This window comes from Phascolarctos cinereus, unplaced genomic scaffold (genome assembly GCF_003287225.1).
Source record: "Phascolarctos cinereus isolate Bilbo 61053 unplaced genomic scaffold, phaCin_HiC Scaffold_9;HRSCAF=440, whole genome shotgun sequence".
Taxonomy (NCBI): Eukaryota; Metazoa; Chordata; class Mammalia; order Diprotodontia; family Phascolarctidae; genus Phascolarctos; species Phascolarctos cinereus.
Window position 1 is genome coordinate 202,870,987 of NW_027556402.1, and position 19,890 is coordinate 202,890,876.

At 41.6% G+C, this 19,890-nt stretch overlaps 1 protein-coding gene and 1 long non-coding RNA gene across 5 annotated transcripts in view; one reads left to right on the forward strand and one right to left on the reverse strand.

Moving 5' to 3' along the window:
- The window catches only part of M1AP (meiosis 1 associated protein), a 139,947-nt gene that overhangs the window by 108,271 nt on the left and 11,786 nt on the right, over positions 1-19,890 (forward strand). For all 4 annotated transcript variants that reach the window (XM_021005316.2, XM_021005315.2, XM_021005321.2 and 1 more), the window contains 3 exons: positions 3,411-3,584; positions 13,707-13,845; positions 17,853-17,994. In XM_021005316.2, the coding sequence (XP_020860975.1) occupies positions 3,411-3,584; positions 13,707-13,845; positions 17,853-17,994 (455 nt within the window). The remainder of the gene's footprint in view (positions 1-3,410; positions 3,585-13,706; positions 13,846-17,852; positions 17,995-19,890) is intronic.
- LOC144455338 (uncharacterized) lies at positions 8,364-19,247 on the reverse strand. Its single transcript, XR_013484052.1, has 2 exons — positions 18,932-19,247; positions 8,364-8,990 (listed from the first exon to the last, which is right to left on the reverse strand). It is a non-coding gene; the product is annotated as an uncharacterized LOC144455338 (long non-coding RNA).

A 19,890-nucleotide genomic window follows, 5' to 3' on the forward strand; every position in this document is an offset into this window, starting at 1 on the left:
AGACTCAGCCCCATCATTCTAGCCTGTTGATACTTTTTTTTTGGATCCTGATTCTGTCATTCAGTATGTTAGCTATTCTTCCCAACTCTGCATCATCTACATGTAGCCAGGGCCCAGAGCTCTGAGCTCTCATGGATGTGATCTAATCTTAGGCGTCACCCTAAAAGATCCCTTTCTCTTTGACTCATATCATCCCTGCCCAGAGTTTATTCTCAGAAATCTGCATAGACAGTTCATGCCTAGATTTCCACTGATGTAAGTGATAGGGTCCTCAGTACTGCTACAAGCTTTCAAGATATTAAATGCATTATCAGATTCGGGACAGCCTTAAATAAAATGTACAAAATGCAAAGGACTCACAGAAGCCCATAAATAAATGTAGAAAACACACAAAGGATTTGCAGTAGGGGACAGCTAGGTGGCGCAGTGGATGGAGCATGGGCCCTGGAATCAGGAGGATCTGAGTTCAAATTCGACCCCTGGTGTGTCCCACCTTTCCACACAGTTCTCCTCAGGCTCCTACTACCACTGTGTAGTTTGGACTCTTCCCAGAAAAGAAATACACTTTAGGGGAAGCTAAGTAGGCAATACCCCACTACTACAATAAGTCTCTGTTGTATTTCATAGACTCGTCTTGAGGGCTTGTCCTCCTCAGGAACAGAAACCCCAGTAACTCACACTAAGAGAGAGTAAAATCCATGTTTCCCCATGTCATCCTTTTAACCCTCTGCCACACTTGGGCCAAATGGACAATCTTTTTTCAAAGTAGTACAGTGCTTAGGAAATTGCCCTTCCTTGAAGGCCAGGACCTAAATTTTTGGTCTTCAGAAGCTATTCAGAAGCCATTAACCTCCAAGGTTAATGATGCCTGAGAAATATCTATTCTCTCTCCCTTAAAAACTAGATTCCAGTAGCAAGCTGCATAGGAAATCTCTCTGAGGGGTATCCTGGGAGGCTAGATTCCTGGTTTCCCCAAATTTGGGTTCTCTTGTAAGGCAACCCTAAATCTATATTTGCCCAAGAAATCTCCCACCTCTGGCCAAATCTGTGAGTGCCTAGATTCTGCCTACTTTGGCTAAAAGGCCAGATGCAAGTACTGTCTAACTTAAAAGGATTTCTTGTAAATCATCTCCAAAATTAACATTATTGAAAAAGTTCTCCTACCCCATGCAAAAGCACATGCTTCCTTCTGCCATGGCACAAAGCTGCCATTAACAACCCCTTGGGAGCTGAACTATTAGGCTATCTCTCCAAGGACAGCAGAAGGGAAAAAGGCAAAAAGCAGTCTAACGTGGTCTTTCATCTCTCTAATAGTCCGGAGTAAAGGACTTGGCTCCTCCCAAAATAATTCATCAAATAAAAATGAGACCCAACTAATTTATCTTGGTGACAGCTCTAATCAGTGAAAATCAGCTTCCAGAAGGCTCCAAGGATGGTTCCAAACCAACCAGTTCATCTTGGGGTAGCCCCATTCACTGAAACCCAAGCAGATATCTCTAAATGAGGTACCAGTAGACATGTCCACCCTGTGTAAGGAAATGAAATCAAAAGTTCCAAAGACTTACCTCCCTATAAACTCATCAGGCTGATTGAAGAACACCCCTGATCAACCCAGTTGTTTGCAAATCTAGTAAGTATACTACCCAAGCCTTTATGTAAGTCATTGATAAAAGGAAGTATAAATAGCACAAGACAAGTACAGATCACTAAGGCATTCAACTAGAGACCTCCTTCCAAGGTGACACTGATCATCATTGACCACTCTTGAGTTCAGCCATTCAGCCAGTTCTGAATCCTCTTAACTATGTCTAGTCCTTCCTTATCTCTATCGTATCCATAAGAATAATATAAGGAACTTTGGTCAAACATGTAGTGGAAAGTTAGAGGATTGAGTTTGAAATCTTTTGCCATTTGCTACCTGTGCACTTTGCTAAAATCTAGCCAAACTATCTATAGCGTTCACCAGAGCTGCTGGTGTATATTTCTGGACATGGATAATGCAGGAACTTGTTTTGCTTGATGATGCATATTGTTACAAGGGTTTTCTTTCCTTTTTCTGACTGGGGGTGAGTGGGAGGGAGAGAATATAAGTACTGGTTAACTAGAAACTCAAGTAAACTTAGTTTTTGAAAAAAGTGTTCTGGAATTTTGCCATAAATACAAGTGAAACTCATATGCTTATAGGTTGTAATCTCCATTCTTCATTACTGGTTTCCTTTTTTTTTTTTAATCAAGACAACCTTTGTCCTTCTCTAGGTCTGCAACACCTCTTTTCCTCCATAATCTTTCAAAGAGCAAAGCAAACAATGACTCAGCAATCCTATCCACATTTCTTTCAGTGTCTTGGGATGTAGTTCATTGGGAACTGGTGATTTGAATTAATCAGACAGGAATGAAAGCAGAAAAAATGGGGAATGAATTTTTGAAGAGCAGAGGAGAGTTGAAGGAGTTCCCTTTCTTTTTTAGTTCAGTTTTCTTAAGGAAAGAAAAGGCTAAGCCACCTGTGATTAAGAGTGGGGGGAGTAAGTAGAGGTTAATGCTTACTACAGGCCCGGCACATACTAGGCTCTACATCGTGCATATTTCCATCCCTTTCCTTCCATAGGAAGTCAAAGGTTTGAGGACAATGGAAAAGGTTTGGGATAGTCATTGTGGAGAATGGCATGGAGAACCAATAAGGATAAAGTATCACCTTAAAGGCAGAATCCGCATTTTAACAATCTTTTTATCCCATTCAATACCTACCATAGTCCCTTGCACATAGTAGGCACTCAGTGAATGAATGTAGCACTACCTTATCAATGAAATATCCTCTAACTGCTGCAGCTCTTGTGATCTGCTCCACTTTTTCTATCAATTCCTGTATTATTTGTAACATCTACTACATAATTTAGCATTTAATTACAAACTGTCATATCTGATTCCCAACTCGATTGTAAGACCTTTAAGGACAGAGACATTGTCTTTTCCTCCTTTGCAGTCCTCCACAACATCTAGTACAAATTAGGTGCTCAATAGATTGATTTTTCCCTTATTTTTTTTCCTTATAACTTTTCTTTATGACTTTTTTACATCAGAATTAATTTCCAATATACCCACCCACTGATTGCTCCCTTGTAATGAGGTAAAGTTTGAGCAAAAGCCAGGAAACAAAGCAACTGTATCTTAACAAATACATATTGGTTTACTGGCCAAAATTTTTCCCACCTGCACATTGCTGGGTATATAGTAGATCTTAGAAAAAGATATGTTGATTAATTGGTGAATATGGGAAGCTTCACAAATTTTTAAAAATGGTCCTTTGTCTCCTTAAGTCACATATTCAACCAGTGTTTTGATTTAAGTATTTTCTATTACCTTATGTGGGAGAACTAGAAAATGAACCTGGAAATTGTTTCTCTCTCTTGCAGAGTGTTCCATCCTGGGCACTGACATTGAACTTCAGGTCATCGAAAATGACACTGTGAGCATAGAGAGTTTCTTCAAAGCTTGGCTGCAAGACAGTGGGACAGACCAAGAGCATCTCCACCTCCTTCTTCCTTCACGGTGTTTCAGCAGCTTCTCCAGTGCCAGATCAGAACCAAGTACAGTACCCCCAATACACACACAGGAAAGGCTACAATAGGAATAGGGCAGGATTCAGGGTGGGAGGTATAAGAGAAAGGCTAGCAAATGGCATGGCTGGGGATGGGAGATTCTAGTGCATCAAAAAATCTGATTATTAGTAGAGTTGCTATGTATCACCTACATGGCTTCCCAATTTAAAAAGCTTTATGAAGAAAATAATCAAAGAATGAAAAATACTCCATGAGCCATAAAGTGCTATATAGATGAGTTATTATACAGCAAAATATTAATTATTTTAATTAAATTTAATTAAACAATGCTGAACATAATTTCACTTTGTTATATTTATAATGTGGGTCACAAGCTGATAGGGCTTCGGAAGCACCATTCTGAATCTCAGTCTGCACCATACTGGTGAAGCACAGGCAAGACAGAGCATAACGATTTCCAGTTACTGGACTGTGACCAGACATCGGTAGATTTTGTGGAATAACAAGTGGCTTTATATCTAGTGAATGACATCAGTGTACTGTGGCACAGACAGGTGGATCTTGAAGGGCCTCCTCCCCTCTAAGCTTCAGCTGGAAGATTTCTTCTGCTAACAGCAGAGCATCTTGAGGAAGTCTGGCCTTGTCTTGCTGACTACTTCATGTTTTAGCAGAGAGAGGAAGCAACAAAGGGAACTACTTCTCTGGACTTAATTCTGAGCAACAAGGAAGTTGGTGATATGGAAATGACAGGAACTGTTTAGGCAGTGGCCAAGCATGGAAGCAGACAGAGCCCGAAGCTTCTTTTGGGTCCTTTTCTCCCTGACCACTCTCTGCTCTGTGCCTGGCACCCTGGCTAGAATCCCCTAGTTAAGATTCCCAGGCTTTACCCCATGGCAGCCTGCTCCCTGTTCCCCCTTGATTTCCCGGGCTGATTGCAGTAATGACCCTACTCCAAATTGGGTCCCTTTCCATAATGGCCCCTGATAATCCTACCAGTACAACCCAAGAATGCAGAGAAGAGGAAACAACCATGTCATCTTAGAGTTAAGAATTGCCAGAAAAGGGAATACTGTACATTGCTAGATTTGTACCTTGAACTTTCAGAGAGCAGGTTTCAAAGAGTTCAGAGAAAGGATAAGATCACATGGCCAGAGACTCTCAAAGAAAATGCCTCTGGGAAAGATAGGCTCTCAGAAACAAAATTCTAATAATAAAATCACAAATTGTAGAGACAGCATGGTATGGTGGATAGAGAACCACCCTTTGAAGTCAGGAAGACATTGGTGCAAGTCCCAACTCCACTCCTTATTGGCCATGTGACTCTAACCAAGTCATTTAAGCTCTCAATCTCCTGAGAAGATGCCTCTCAACATTGATGAAAGGAATATCCTCCCTGGAAGTCTTCTGCATCCATGAATCACAGGTTTAGTCCTATTCCATCCCAGATTAGGGGGAAAGGAGGAGTTGTCTAAAGATAAAGCTATGGAGTCACAGAAAGTTCTTTGGTTGGCTCATTTAGAAATACATGCACAAAAATCAGAAAGATGAATAAAAGAAATGGGATGAACCTACAAGAACACTGTCAAGAAGAATAAAACCTAGAATGAACCAAGGCTGCAAAAAAAGGAATAAGAAAAAAGGCAGACGGCACAAAAACCTTGAGCTGTGTTCAGAAGGGGAAGAACAAAGAAGGGTAGGACTACTTTTTTTCTTTAATTTTAATATATAATATTTTATTTTTCCAAAACAATTTTTTAACATTTAATTTTTTTTAAGTTTTGAGTTCCAAATTCTGTCACTCCCTCTCCTCCCCAAGATGGTGAGCAGATACAGGTTATACATGTACAGTTATGTTAAACATGTCCGTATTAGTCATTTTTTACAAGAAGACTCAAATTTTTTAAAAAAGAATGAAGGAAAGTGAAAAATAGCATGTTTCAGTCTGTATTCAGACAATATCAGTTCTTTCTCTGGAGGTGGATAGTTCTTCAATATTAGTCCTTTGGGACTAATTGTCTTGGATCATTATATTGCTGAGCATAGCTAAATCATTCACTGTTCTTCATCATTCAGTATTGCTGTTACTGTGTACAATGTTTTTTTGGTTCTACTCACTTCACGCATCAGTTTGTGTAAGTCTTTCTAGGTTTTTTCTGAAATCATCCTACTCGTCATTTCTTATAGCATAATAATATTCTGTCACAGTCATATACCACAGCTTGTTTAGCCATTCTCTAATTGATGGGCATCCCTTTAATTTCCAGTTGTTAGGGGTAGGACTACTTCTAATGCCAGATGATAAAATGGTAACAGACCACAAAGAGAAAAAAAGGATTCCCTGACTCTGGTTTTTTGTTTTGTTTTGTTTTAGCTTTTTTCGGGAGGTCTTCTCTATGATAGTCAATGATTATCACACTGGAAAGGAAGAAGAGACATAGTTAGGAAACCATTTCCTGTTCTACCCCCTCCTGTACCTGAACTTATTCCTCCTGCCTATCTCTCTGCTCACCATTTTCACCATGCAGTGTTCTGTTCTGAGCAGATTTTTCTATGTTATCTACATTTTCCACAAATATTCATTCCATCTTCTGGCCAAAATGAAATCTTAAGTTCCTTTGATGACAAAAATATGTCAAGGAGACTACCAGTCTCTACAGACCAAAGCAACAGAGATACATCTGAGAATTCTGGGTCTCTCAGAAAAATACATAGAAGCTAACAGCCTGAAGGTTATATAAAGAAACTGCCCAGATGTATTGAAAATGTAGAGAACAATTTAGAGAATAAATCTATTAAAATCTATAGGCTGCCAACATAGAGCATTTAACAAAAACATAATTATCAGATTTCAGAGCTTAGCAATCAATCAGTCTTGAAAGTAGCGGATAGGAAGTGAACTACAGATCAGCAAACACCTATTCAAATGGTGCAAAGACAAGAACGAAAGAAGAGGCCAGAATTTGGCATGATGAAAAGCAAGGGAAATCAGTCTATAAAATTGACAATCCTGGAAAAGTAAGGCTATTCCAACATGGGGAAAGGTGATTCTTTTGTAATGTCATAAACTTCAGTCATTTCCCAATGAGATATCCAGAACCAGGCAGAACCTTTGACATAAAAATTGGTGAAACAGAAGAAAAATAAACGAAATAATCTAGAATTGAATGCAAAGAAGGATTAAGTGTTAACATTCTTAAGGAACTAATAAGTGTTTTTATAATGTTTAAGTCAAAACTGGCATAAAGGTCACTGAAAAAACAAAGGCTAAGAATTTAAGGAAAGAATCTCTTGAAAAGAGAACAGAATTTGAACATCAGCAAGACTAAAGGGAAAGTGTTGGGAGAAATTAAATAATTTTTCTTGAAATTAAGTGCCACAAGTGAAGGTTAATCAGACAGAGATAGTAAGTGAGGGAGTGAAAGTGATTCTTAAACTACATTCTTATATGGTATACCTAGGGAAAAATAAATGATAAATACTTTTAAGATTACATCAGTAAAAGGAGAATCCCAGAATCTAGCTTTGGTGTGGGCAAGAAGAGAAGGGAGTCAAGTGGAGCTTAATCATAAAATTAGAATGTTACAAGTAGATATTCATTTTACATGGTTTGGACATAAAAGGGTGACATCTTAAACAAATTAGTGGAACATGGAAGAAATTACCTAAAAGATCTATAGACAGGGGGAGAGTTCATGACCACATAAGAGAGAGAGATGTACACAGGAGAGAAAATGTATAATTTTGATTATATAAAATCAAAAAGGTTTTCCACAAACAAAACCAGTGTGGCTAACGTTAGAAGAAAACTGGGCAAAAAAAATGTTTGCAGCAAAGTTTCTCTGATAAAGGTCTCATTTCTAAGCTACACAAGGCACTGAGTCAAATTTACAAGAAAAAAAGTCATTCCCCAAATGATAAATGGTCAAAGGCTATGAATAGGCAGTTTTCAAGGGAATCCAAGCTATCAATGACCATTTTTTTAAAAAATACTCCAAATAATAATAATAATTGGAAAAATACACATTAAAACAACTCTGGGGTTTCATCTCACACCCATCAGATTGGCTAAGGTGATAAAAAATGAAAATAAAAATTTCTGGAGTGGATTGGGAAAACAGAACTGTAACTTATTATTAGTGGAGTTATGAATTAGTCCATCTGTTCTGGAAAGCAATTTGGAACTACACCCAAAAAAGTTATTAAACTGTGCATACCCTTTGACCTAGCAATACTGCTACTGGGTCTATGCCCCAAAGAGAACAAAGAAACAAGAAAATGACCCAAATATATAAAAATATTTACAGCAGTTCTTTTGTAGAGGCAAAGAATTGAAAACTGAAGGGATGCCTATCAGTTGGGGAATGGCTAAACAAGTTGTGCTATGTGATCTTTTTTTTGTTTTGTTTTTGCTTTTTTTGGTGAAGCAATCAGGGTTAAGTGACTTGCCCAGGGTCACACATCTAGTGAATGTCAAGTGTCTAGGCTGGATTTGAACTCAGGTCCTCCTGACTCCGAGATTGGAGTTCTGTCTGATGTATCACCTAGCTGACCCCATGGTATGTGATCTTGATGAAATACTATTATACTGAGAGAATTGACAAAGGCGACAGTTTCAGAAAAACCTAGGAAGACTTGTATGAACTGATACAAAGTGAAGTGAGCAAAGCTCAGAGAATAATTCATATAATGACAGCTATACTGTAAAGGTAATCAACTTTGAAGACACAACTACCAACTAAAATTCCAAAGGACTCATGATGAAACATGCAGCCCACCTCCAGATGGAGAAATGATGGAGTCAGAGTGCAGATTAAAGCATAATTTCTTCTTTCTTTATTTTTTGAAAATAGCTAGTAAGAAGATATGTTTTATATGACAGTACATGTCTGTAATGGATTTTGGTTTTCTTGCCTTCTCAGTGGGTGCAGGAGAGGGAAGGAGGAAAGAAAGAATCCAGAGTCAAAGCTAAAGTAATTGAATTAAGAAATAAAAAAACAGTAAACTACTTGAGGCAGCTATGGCTGAAAGATGTAGACCATGGTTCATGTCAGAAAAGAAAAAACAAGTTAATACTCATTGATTAGGGAATGGTTAACAAATTATTAATCTAATTAAATATCACTGTGCTGTAAGAAACAATGAATGAGATGAAAATAGAGAAGCATGAGAAGACTTAGATAAACTGATATGAAGGGAGCCTGAGAAGGGACACACACAGTGATCACAATGGAAAGAACAACAGCAGAATCGAAGCTGAAGGTGTCATGACTCAGCTAGGCCTCAAACAGGACAGGAGAAGACACCTCCACACGTGTGGAGCACCGAACGTAGCAGGCTGTTCTGACGTGTCAGGTAGTTTTTCTGAACTTTCTTGTTCCTTTCTCTTCTTCTCTGCTGAGACAGCTAGGTGGCATGGTAGACAGAGGTCTGGGCCTGGAATCAGAAAGACCTGAGTTTAAATCTGGTGTCTGACACTTACTATCTGTGTGTCCCTGGGCAATTCACAACCTCGATTTGCCTCAGTCTCCTTGGCTGTAAAATAGGGGAAATAATAGTACCCACCTCTCAAGGTTGTTGTGAGGATCAAATGTGATACTATTTGGAAAATGCTTAATTAACACAGTGCCTGGCACATAGCTGGTGCTTAATAAATGCTTCTTTCCCTTCTTTTTTTTTATTCTTTACTGTAAGAGATGGCTTTGTGGGAGGTGTGGGGAAAAATACAACAGAAAACATAAATGATATAAAATCAAAAGAAATATACACACATATATGTTTAAAGATTGAATTGTTACAAAGCGTATCTGGGTAGGGGGAAATGGGATTTGTGTTAACACAAGGGCTAATGGGCTGTACTTTCTCTACTGTTTAAAAATAAAACAGTAAGGGGGAGAAGTAATATTAAGGGGATCAGATAGAGTAAAAACAAAACTTAGTATAACAGGGTGGATTTAGAAATTCCTAGAGATAAACCAAAAAAGAGAAAATCAATAGCCTTAGGAAAGTAGCAGAATACAAAATAAATATACAAAAAATCATTAGCATTTCCATAGATTACTAACAAAAACTAGGTACATGAGATAGGAGGAATATAATTTAAAATAACAATAAAATGTGTATTAAATGTCTTCACTAACCTGCCAATACACACATTATTTATATAAATGTAACTTAAATGCCCAAATGGAGCTGTGGCTTCAGTGGTATGGATGTCCCTTCCAACAATACATATTGCAAACCAACCATGCCTGACTCTTCTGTGCAGTTCTTAACCCATAATATGACTATAAAACAATTTTAATAGAAATGAAGGCAGACTTCAAAAAGTTGAGAGACACTCAATGCCTTGCGTAGGCTATGCTGATATACAGTGGTAAAAAAGCTCATACTGTCCAAGTTAATCTGTAGATTTGCTACTAGGCCTTTCAAATGACCAAAAGGCTGCTTTATAGAATTAAACAAAACAATAACAGAAGTCATATGGAAGTGTAAATTGTCAAAAAAAAATAACTAGGAAAACAAAAATAGAAGTGAAGGAGTTTGGCCTTTGATGTGCTCTTCCACTAAAGTAGTAATTATCAAGATTATGGTATTACCCAGCAATAGCACTTCTAGGGCTGTATCCCAAAGAGATAATAAAAATGGGAAAAGGACCCACATGTACAAAAGTATCTATAGCAGCTCTTTCTGTGGTGGCAAAGAATTGGAAATTGAGGGGATGCCCATCAATTGGGGAATGGCTGAGCAAGTTGTGGTATATGAATATAATGGAATACTATTGTTCTATAAGAAATGATGAGCAAGCAGACTTCAGAAAAACCTGGAAACACATGTGTGGACTCATGCTGAGTGAAGTGAGCAGAACCAGGAGAACATTGTACACAGTAACAACCACATTGTGCCATGACTAATATTGATAGACTTAGCCCTTCTAAGCAATGCAAGGATCTAAGACATCTCCAAAAGTCTCATGATGGAAAATGCTATCCACATCCAAAGAAAGAACTATGGAGTTTGAATGTAGATCAAAGCATACTATTTGCTCTTTTTTTCCTTCTGTTTTGTTTTGTTTCCTCTTTCTTGTAGTTCCTCCTGTTGGTTCTAATTCTTCCTTACCAGGTGACTAAGGTGAAAATATGTTTATTAGGAATGTATATGTAGAGCCTATATCAGGTTGCACGCTGTCTTGAGGAGGGAGGGCAAGAAAAATTTAAAACTCAAAAGCTTATGGAAATGATTGTTGAAAACCAAAAAAAAAAAATCCAAAACATTCCCTGGCACAAAGAATGTAATCTTTGCTGACTATGTCATTATGTTTCCCCCTTTCAACTAAGGAATCTCAATGTGAAGAAGATGAGTTTTTTATTTTAAAAAAAATTCTAGAAAAAAAGATCATGGTATTAAATATAAAAACTGAATGGTCTGACAGTGGAATAGATAACATTAGCAAGACTTGGGAAGAAATGCTTCATGCAGCCTCATTTTTAATAAACCTAAGACCATGAAGTATTAGAGAAAGAGTAATAATCAAAAACTGCGGGGAAAATTATATAACTCTCTTGTCAGCTAAAGTGGCACAAGGTATAGAATAAAAGGCCTGGGGTCAGGAAGACTCATCTCCGTAAGTTCAAATCTTGCCTGAGTCAGTTCCTAGCTGTGTCACCCTGGCAAGTCACTTAAGCCTGTTTGCCTCAGTTAGTCATCTGTAAAATGAGCTGAAGAAGGAAATGGCAAAGCACTTCAGTATCTTTGCCAAGAAACCCCAAATGGGGTCACGAAGAGTCAGACATGACTGAAATGACTGGATTGAGCCGAACTGTTCATAATTAACTGTCATCCTTTATAAGATTTTAAAAGTGAATATATATACATACATGTGTATATGTATATACACACATGCATCTTAAACAGGTATTACGTTGGCTTCCATTTCTCTCAACTTGACAAGTAAGTCAATTGTTTGCTGACTAAGGTTTGCTGACAAGGTGTCCTTGTTATGACAATTGATTTGCAATGGTTAAATTTTGATATAAAAGTGTAATACATGTCAATGTCATTTCCTCTCTTAATTACACATTTTTCATGACCATTTACATACGTAAATAGTTCAAGATGAATTTGTTTCAGTTGCATGCTATATCTTTTTCTCATTCTTCTTCTTCTAGCTCTCTACTAATTAGGATCTCTGCTTTAATACATTGGCAGTTTGCCTATACTCAGGTAGCCCATTTAAGGATGGTTTCTACATCCATAACAAGTCCTGTCCTGTCTGTTAAAATATAATCAATTTCATTTTTTGTGATGGGATTCATTGTTCACCATGTCCAGTACCTACCAATTATTTTCTCAAATAAGGTATCTATAATGTAATGGTGTCTTCCCTTACTGAGTACTACACAGCAAGCATATTGACTATGTTTCTCCCACTCACCAGGAATGATTAGAAGAGGTAACTTTGTTTTTAAAAGACCCCATGGCAGGTGCTCCAGCCAATTCAACTCCAACCCTTCAGTTCCTTTTTTTTTTTTCTGTGTAGCTAGCAATCGGGTAAATTCCCAGAGAGGAGAACCCAAGTAGTTTCAAAACTAAGGTCATGCCATCAACAAGCATATAAAACAGTGCTCAGAATCACAAATAATCGGAAAATGAAAGTTAAAGCAGCTAATGTAGCCCTTTAGTTCATCAAATTAGCAAAGACAGTAAAAGATAGAAAAATCAGGGTTGGGTAGGGTGAGTGGTACCCTCCTTCCCACCCACCCAACCAGCCCTACTAATTTACTGCTTGTAGATAATGGATTTATCCAACCATTCTGGAAAACAATTTAGAATTACACGAGAAAAGTTAGAAAATTGTCCATAACCTCTATGCCAGTGATGTCAATGTTGGGTTTTTACCTCCAAGGAGGCTGTGGACAACAAGAGAAAAACCTATCTGTAAAAAGATATTTCTAGTAGTACTATTTACAGATGTAGCCAAAAATTGGAAACAAACTGTATATCTTAGTGATTGGGAAATGACTGAACATATTGTGGTATATAACTAAAAAAACATTACTACATCATGAAGAATGCAAAAAATGACAAATTCAAAGAAATATAGGAAGAATTATATAAAACAATGCAGCATGATCAAAGCAGAATCAAAGAAAAACATACAATTACTACAGCTTTGTGAATGAAGATCATTTTTAGTAGAAACAGAATTCAGATTAAAAACATGGGACAATGTGGGTATTTAAACAGCATATACTCATTCTTTTCACAAACAAAACTAGTAACGTAAAGTTGCATGTACAATCAGTCTAAATCACTTTTTTAATGTTTTGCTTTACTGATTGTGGAAGACACTGGGATCAGGGGAAAGTTGTATGATGTGTTGAAACAAAAAAATTACCAGTAATTTTGTTTTATATTTTTAAATGGAAGAGAAAAAGAATGAGAACATGGTAGAGCAGGGCCGTCCAGCTCTCAGGAGAAGAACACAGCAATCCCTCCTTCCTTTGGATCCTTCCTCTGGGCCAGTCCTAAGGACTTTTTCATCCCTAGGCATATCGTGGGCAGACAACCCTTCTAGCCAGGAACAGTTTAAAAATAAGCATTTCAGGACCTTGTTTTCCCTTCTTTGCCCCAGCAAGGGCCCACAATGAGACCATAGCCATCAGCTGACTCCCGGCTTCTGCTTTCCAGGCCTTCTTATTTCTGCTGCCTTACAGGAACTCAGCCACAGGCAGTTGCATGAGAAAAGTTCTAACTGTAATTGGCAAAGGGCGCTGCTGCAGGTTATGGTGTTGGCTTCCTCTCGCACAGAAGACATGTGTTCCCCACAGACAGATTAAAAAGCCAGATCACTCACATAAGTGCCAAAGCAATACAGGGCTCCCCCTGTGCCAGCTCATTACCCGTCAAAGTGAACGTGCTGTTAAAGCTAGGAGAGCCAGGACACCCTAACTGCAAGGAGTCATACAGACCTGAGTCCTGCCTTCAGGCAGCCAGTGTCCCTTCTGTCTCTCACCAACCTGCTGCCCAGCCCTTGGTTTGTGTTCTTTGAACCACGAAAGAGGAATGGGTGGCAGTTAATGTCTCCTAATTGCATGCCCTGAGGGAGGCTATGACCCACAAGCCTTCCCTCAGATGCCTGTTTTGTTGCAGTGTGTTTGAAATGTGATCTCCAAGAGCGGCTTCTTAACCCAGCCCTCCTCCCTGGCACAGCAGAGAGCCCCGGAGGAGACTTCAGCTACCAGATGGCCCCCCAATCAGCAGCGTCACGTTACAGACTCCGGGTGATCAAGTAAGGTGCTAGAGTGTCTCTAGACCCCCCCAGGCCCCATCAGTGCAGACTCAGGAGTCTACAATTCAATCCTCAAATAGGCTGTGGAAATCTCTGCCCGCCAGCCTGAGGGTTAGGAGTGGAGCACTCAGTCCATGAAACCATGTGCATCCAGGGTATGAAGGAGTGAGGTCAGGATACACAGTGAGCCAAGGCCAGGGGGTGGTGTGGAAAGCAGTACCCTGCATCAAATGAAGATTCCAGGCTCCCAGCAAGTGGTGAGGTGGCTGAAAGATTGGCAAGCCCTGAAGCCAGGGGTGGGGGGGTGGGGAGGGGGGTTGTGCGCGGGTGGAGCTATGTAGCATCCGAAGGCAGCTTGCCTAGGATGAGTAGGAGTGTAGGAGTGCTGGATTTGGAAACAGAGGACCTGGCTTTGAATCCTCACTTGACTCGACCTTAAGCAAGTCAGGGCCTCACTCTCTTCATCTGTACAAGTTGACCTCTAAAGTCTCTGACTTTAGCTCCTAATTCTGCAAGCTGCTGAAATGAAGGAACTCCCTACCCTACCTCAGCTTGCTTTTGTTCCCCTGCAGTCTCCTCAGGAATCAGTCCCTTAATAGGACTGGCCTAGAGGTTTTCCAGAGAAGATATTTCCATGTAGCTGGCTAGGGTGAGAAGTACAAGGGAGGGAGAAGCAATTTCGTTTATATTCATGGCCATGAACTTTAATGACTTGCTACTCTCGATTTAGTAGAGGAAGAGTTTCTGCCAGAAAAGCAGAAACTTAGTCTGTCTCTAAAAACATTAGTCTAGGCAGGACATCAGGACCTGTACTAGATCAGGGTTAAATGGGAATAACGGAGAAGGCATAAGGAGAGCCTCGGCTCTGCTACTTACAATCTGTGTGACCTTAGCCAAGTCACTCCTCCCTAGTCTATGCAACAGTGGTGTTTGACTAGATGATCTTATAGGTATCCTTTGTGCTCCTCCGACCCTGAAAGTTGTTGCAAGAAAGAAGCCACATGACCTGGGGACAAGGAGGGGGGAAAAGTGAGAATGACTCCAACCCTGGGGATTGGATGGTGCCACTAGCAATGATGGCGACATTGGGAAGCATCCCCCCGCACTTCCCTTTGCATGTCTTCCCCTTAAACTTACCCTGAGAAACAACCACCAATCACTGGCCTGACTTTCAGATTGGAGAAATGCTAAAGGGAGTGGGAGAGAGGCGAGGAGGAGGAGGAGGAGGAGGGTCACTCTGCCTGTGCCTCACCGGACTGCGGCATCTGCAGATTCTCCCTGTGGGAGTGTCTCCTTCCACACGTGTGTTTCTAGGACAGCGCCGTCACTGCACACATGCCGCCTATGTAACCTTCCTAGCCACAGTGATCACTTAGCACTCCTCTACTCACAAATCTCCAGGGAGCCCACACATCAAGGGAGATGGCGTACCCAAAGTGCTTTGCAGATCCTAAAGCCCTCAATAAACGTCAGCTTTTATGATCAGTTCGTCTTTTCCATATCGCTGTTATTGTTCTACAGATTCCCATTGTCCATTAAACAAAGTATCCATTTCTGACTGTCCTTCCAGCCTCTCCATAATCTGGCTCCAACCCACCTTGCCAACCTCCTCTTACTTTACCCTTCTTAGTGCAGTCTTCAATTCCAATCCAGCCCTCTCCCAGCCCCTCACATTTGTTCATGGCTGCCGCCAGGCTCTGCAGAAAGCTCTTTCCTCTCCAGCTTCACTTTCTTGTAGGCCCAACTGAGGTAGTACTTCCTCCATGAATCCATCTTTGACTGTCCTGAGATGGAAGTGATCTCCCTCTCCTTAGTTTTCTCAGAGCATTTTGTTGAAAACACATTTTACCACATTTTCCCTTGAATCGTAATTATTAGTATATTTGTCCTTCCTATCATGAGAATATAAGGTTATTTAGAACTGGGCACTGTATACCACATGGATGACACCATTTTGGGAGCTCTCCAACCCCCTAATATGCTTGCTTTGTCCAGTAACTTTGTTTCCTTAAGCTTTTGTATGAATTGAATTCTGAGCAAACAGATACTGTCCTGTGAAGGAGCTCAGGAGTCCTGCCTGATTGGATACTTGGGATAGAACCTTGGACATCTTACTATAGAATGGCTGGCCTATGTAGGCCATGGATATATTTGGAGAGATATGCTCAGGGATCGGAAAGTCGCATTCTGCTTCTCCAAGGGAGACTTCAATTTCCAGCATTGTGGAAAGGAGGGGGAGAACCAATTACCTGTCAGGGGAGGGTGTGCAGCATCCAGGACAGCTGTGGCATCACGCTTACTCTAACCTCACTGTCCTATCTCCAAAGAGGATATTGGGCTAGAATCATGCCGACATACAACACCTCAGATATTAACAGTCTATGATCATAATGTTCTTTTAGAGCTCCACAGTAACAGTCCTTTACCCTGGTAACTCTGAGTGGGAAGCAGTCTCACCTTGACCAGGAGGTCATAGCTACCTCTCGCCAGCTTACCTTCTTCCCACAAATGCTAGTTGTACAAAGGACAGTCACAGAAGCAAGCAATCGTATTTATCAGAACAAACAGTGAAATAAAAGTCAAAGAAGTTACGGAGTTTAGTGTAATAATAATAACACCAACAGTAATCATAACAATAGCTAACATTTATATAGCTCTTTAAGGTTTGCAAGCACTTTACAACTACGCATCTTATCCTCACATTTAATTCTGGGAGGTAGGGGCTATTATTATCCCCATTTTATAGATGAGGTTGAGAAAGGTTAAGTGACTTGCCCAGAGTTTCTTATAGCTAATAAGTCTGAGACCAGATTTTAACTCAGATCTCCCTGACTCCAGGTCTAGCCCTCTACCGCTGTGCCAGCCCCACCATGTCCCTCAAATCCTAGCACCTGCAATCCTGGAGACTATTAAGAGCTGACTTCCCCAGTAACTTGGTTTAGTAATTTGGTGCCTTGGTTTAGTCGAAGTTTTATCTAATTTTCAACTCAGAAGTCATAAAATTTCAGCTCAACCAAGGGGAAAGCAATATTACCAGTGGTGTCTGGGGTTGCATGTGCTGGGAATTAAGAGATTGGGGCCTGCAACTCTAGGGAGGTGGTCTGTCCCGGGTTGGTGCCTTGCCTTTCCCTCATCTCCCTCAAACTCTCTTCTGTCCCTCTTTGTCAGCCGCTCAGGAATCCTATTGACTGCCACATACTCAAAACCTGCCTTTCCTGCTGGATCATATACATTGCTCTACTTTACTCAACCTTCATTCCAGCCAAACCAGCCTTCTTGGCAACCCTCGCACTTGGCATTGCATTGTCCAGCTCCAAGTCTTTGCACAAGCCTGAAACGCCCTCCTTGCTCCCCTTCATCTCTTAGAATCCCAAGCTGCACCAGTGTCTCCCATTGCCCAAAGTGATCCTATCTGTACATACTTCTGTGTAGATGTGTTGTCTCCCCCGAGAGAATGGAAACTTTTTGATGCCAGAGACTCGTTTTTGTTTTGTTTTGTCTCCTATCCATGGTGCAAGAAAGAGTACCCAAGGGGTGGCTAGGTGGCGCAGTGGATAGAGTTCCAGCCTTGGAGTCAGGAGGACCTGAGTTCAAAGGTGGCCTCAGACACTTGACACTGACTAGCTGTGTGACCCTGGGCCAGTCACTTAACCCCAACGGCCTCACTAAAAAAAGCAAAAACAAAAAGAAAGAGTGCCTGGGGAGGCCATAAGCCTCTTATCAATGAGCACTCCTATTTAAATTTGGTGACTCCTCCAGCACCCAGCATATCGTTCTGCACTTAATTAAGTGTTTGTATTTGAAAAATATTGTTGCTACCATAACTGCTGGTAAGGGGCATGGGGTGGGCATCCTCAGCAGGGCTGTGCAGGATGTGCCTGAGAAGATGGTTCTCACTCTCGAGCAGGGTCTGAGCCCTCATGGTGCCTACTTGGATTTGTGCCCTGTTGGGATAGACTTGGATACCGCAGAATGTTCCTTCTGTCCCTGCTCTCATCTTGTCCCAGGGCTCTAGAATCCAGTGGGGTCTGCGAGTCAGTGACATATGGACTGCCATTCATCATCAGGCCAACAAGTTGTTGGCAGCTGGACTGGGATGAGCTAGAGACAAACCAGCAACGTTTCCATGCTTTGTGTCACAGCCTGCAGGTAAGTTCCCATGTCACTGGATGGCAAGAGGTGGGAAAACTGAAGTACCAGCCACCAAATAGGCATGAGCCCCAAAATCAACACCCATCCCCCCCCAGCATGGGGCAAAAGGGTCTCTGCCCCAGGGTGCCACTGTGGGGGGTAGCGATTACAGTCCTTGTACCTTGCCTTAAAGTCCTATGTCAGCTGTTGTGCTCTACTCTACTATGCACTCACCCTCAGGCCATGACACCTTCAGCTCCTACAGAATCCTGTTACCCACCATGACTTCCTCCCCAGCCCCCAAGCAGGCTCAACTAATTTTGCCCTAGGTGATGATATTTCTAATTAGAGCTCTACAGCCCTCACTCTATCACCCCCTTGTACACACTCCCTGGTTCAGCCCTGTGTCCCCATAGAGTAAAGAAAAGACTCCTATATCTAGGGCAGGTCTGACTGTCTTTAGGTTCTTTCTGAGAGACTCAGACCCCTGGAATCAATGTCAGACCACTTGGAAACCCCTGGTTTATTAAACTGAGTTCTCAAGTATCAGGCAGCAGTAAGAGGCCAGAGGGGAGAAGAGGTGACCCATTTCACCCTGCCAGGCTCCCTGAGGAATGGAGGTAGAAAGGGCATGTGACAAAACCAGTGTAATAACACTGAGAAAGCAGTACAGATGGAGTCCAGGTGAGAGCAGATGCCCCCGGAATGGAGGGGAGAACACTAAGGGTGGGGTTCAGGTCAGAGGGAATGAGTGATAAGGAAAGGCCCTTCAGAGGAGGCAAGTATGAACCCAGATGTGGAGGGGAAGGAGGGAGGGAGGGAGGGAGGGAGGAAGGAAGGAAGGAAGGAAGGAAGGAAGGAAGGAAGGAAGGAAGGAAGGAAGGAAGGAAGGAAGGAAGGAAGGAAAGAAGGAAGGAAGGAGGGAAGGAGGAAGGGAAGAGGGGGAGGAAGGCACCTGAACTGGCTGCCGGTGCTGGAAGATCATTGTGTCAGACGGGGCAGGGGGAGGCCTGAGCAGAGAGTCTCATAGATGCCCCCTGAAAAACACCAGGGAAAGGAGTTTGACCTCAGTCATGGAGAAGATCAGGTGCAACTCCGGGCACTGGCTGGCAGCGCCTCTGTCCTGCATACTGCTGTTGAGTCGTTTCAATCGTGTCCAATTCTTGCTGACCCCACGTGGAGTTTTCTTGGCAGAGATACTAGAGCAGTCTGCCATTTCCTTCTTCTGCTCATTTTACAGATGAGGAACTGAGACCAACAGGGCTCAGTGACTTGCCTGAGGTCACCCAGCTAGGAAGTAGCTGAGGCCAGATTTGAACTTCTGGCCAGGCAGGCTTTTTGTGGTGCCCCCTAGCTTGCTGCCCACTACTACTCTGCATCCCCAGTCATTTATGTGTTGTAGCCTCCATTAGAATGTGAGCTTCTTTAGGAGAGAGACTATTTCTGCCTTTCTTTGTGTCCCCAGCACTTAGCACAGTACTTGGCTTATAGTAAATGCTTAATAAATGCTTGTTGAGGTTTTCTTAAAGAAATAATATGCAGTTCTCCAGAGAAACCTCGGGATGCACAAACACTGCTCAGATGCCTTCTTAGATGCACTCTGTGCCTGACCATCAAGCATGGCAGGTTCTAACCGTGTGCCGCGTTAGACACAGCTCGTGAGCTCCCCGTGCCTGGCCTGTAGGTGCAGAGGCGACCACACACAAGGGCACAGAGAGACAGGAGGAAAGACCCAACGCTGCACCCAGCCTGGGAGCCCTAGGCCTGACCACTCATTTCTCCGTTCACTCACACATTTCACTGTGAATGTGGTAACAGAAGGCTGGTTTGACAGTAATGTTAGCATACCAACACTAACGGCAGATTAAATGAGCTTTAGAGAGTGGAGTCCCCGAAATTCAGCGATAGCAAATT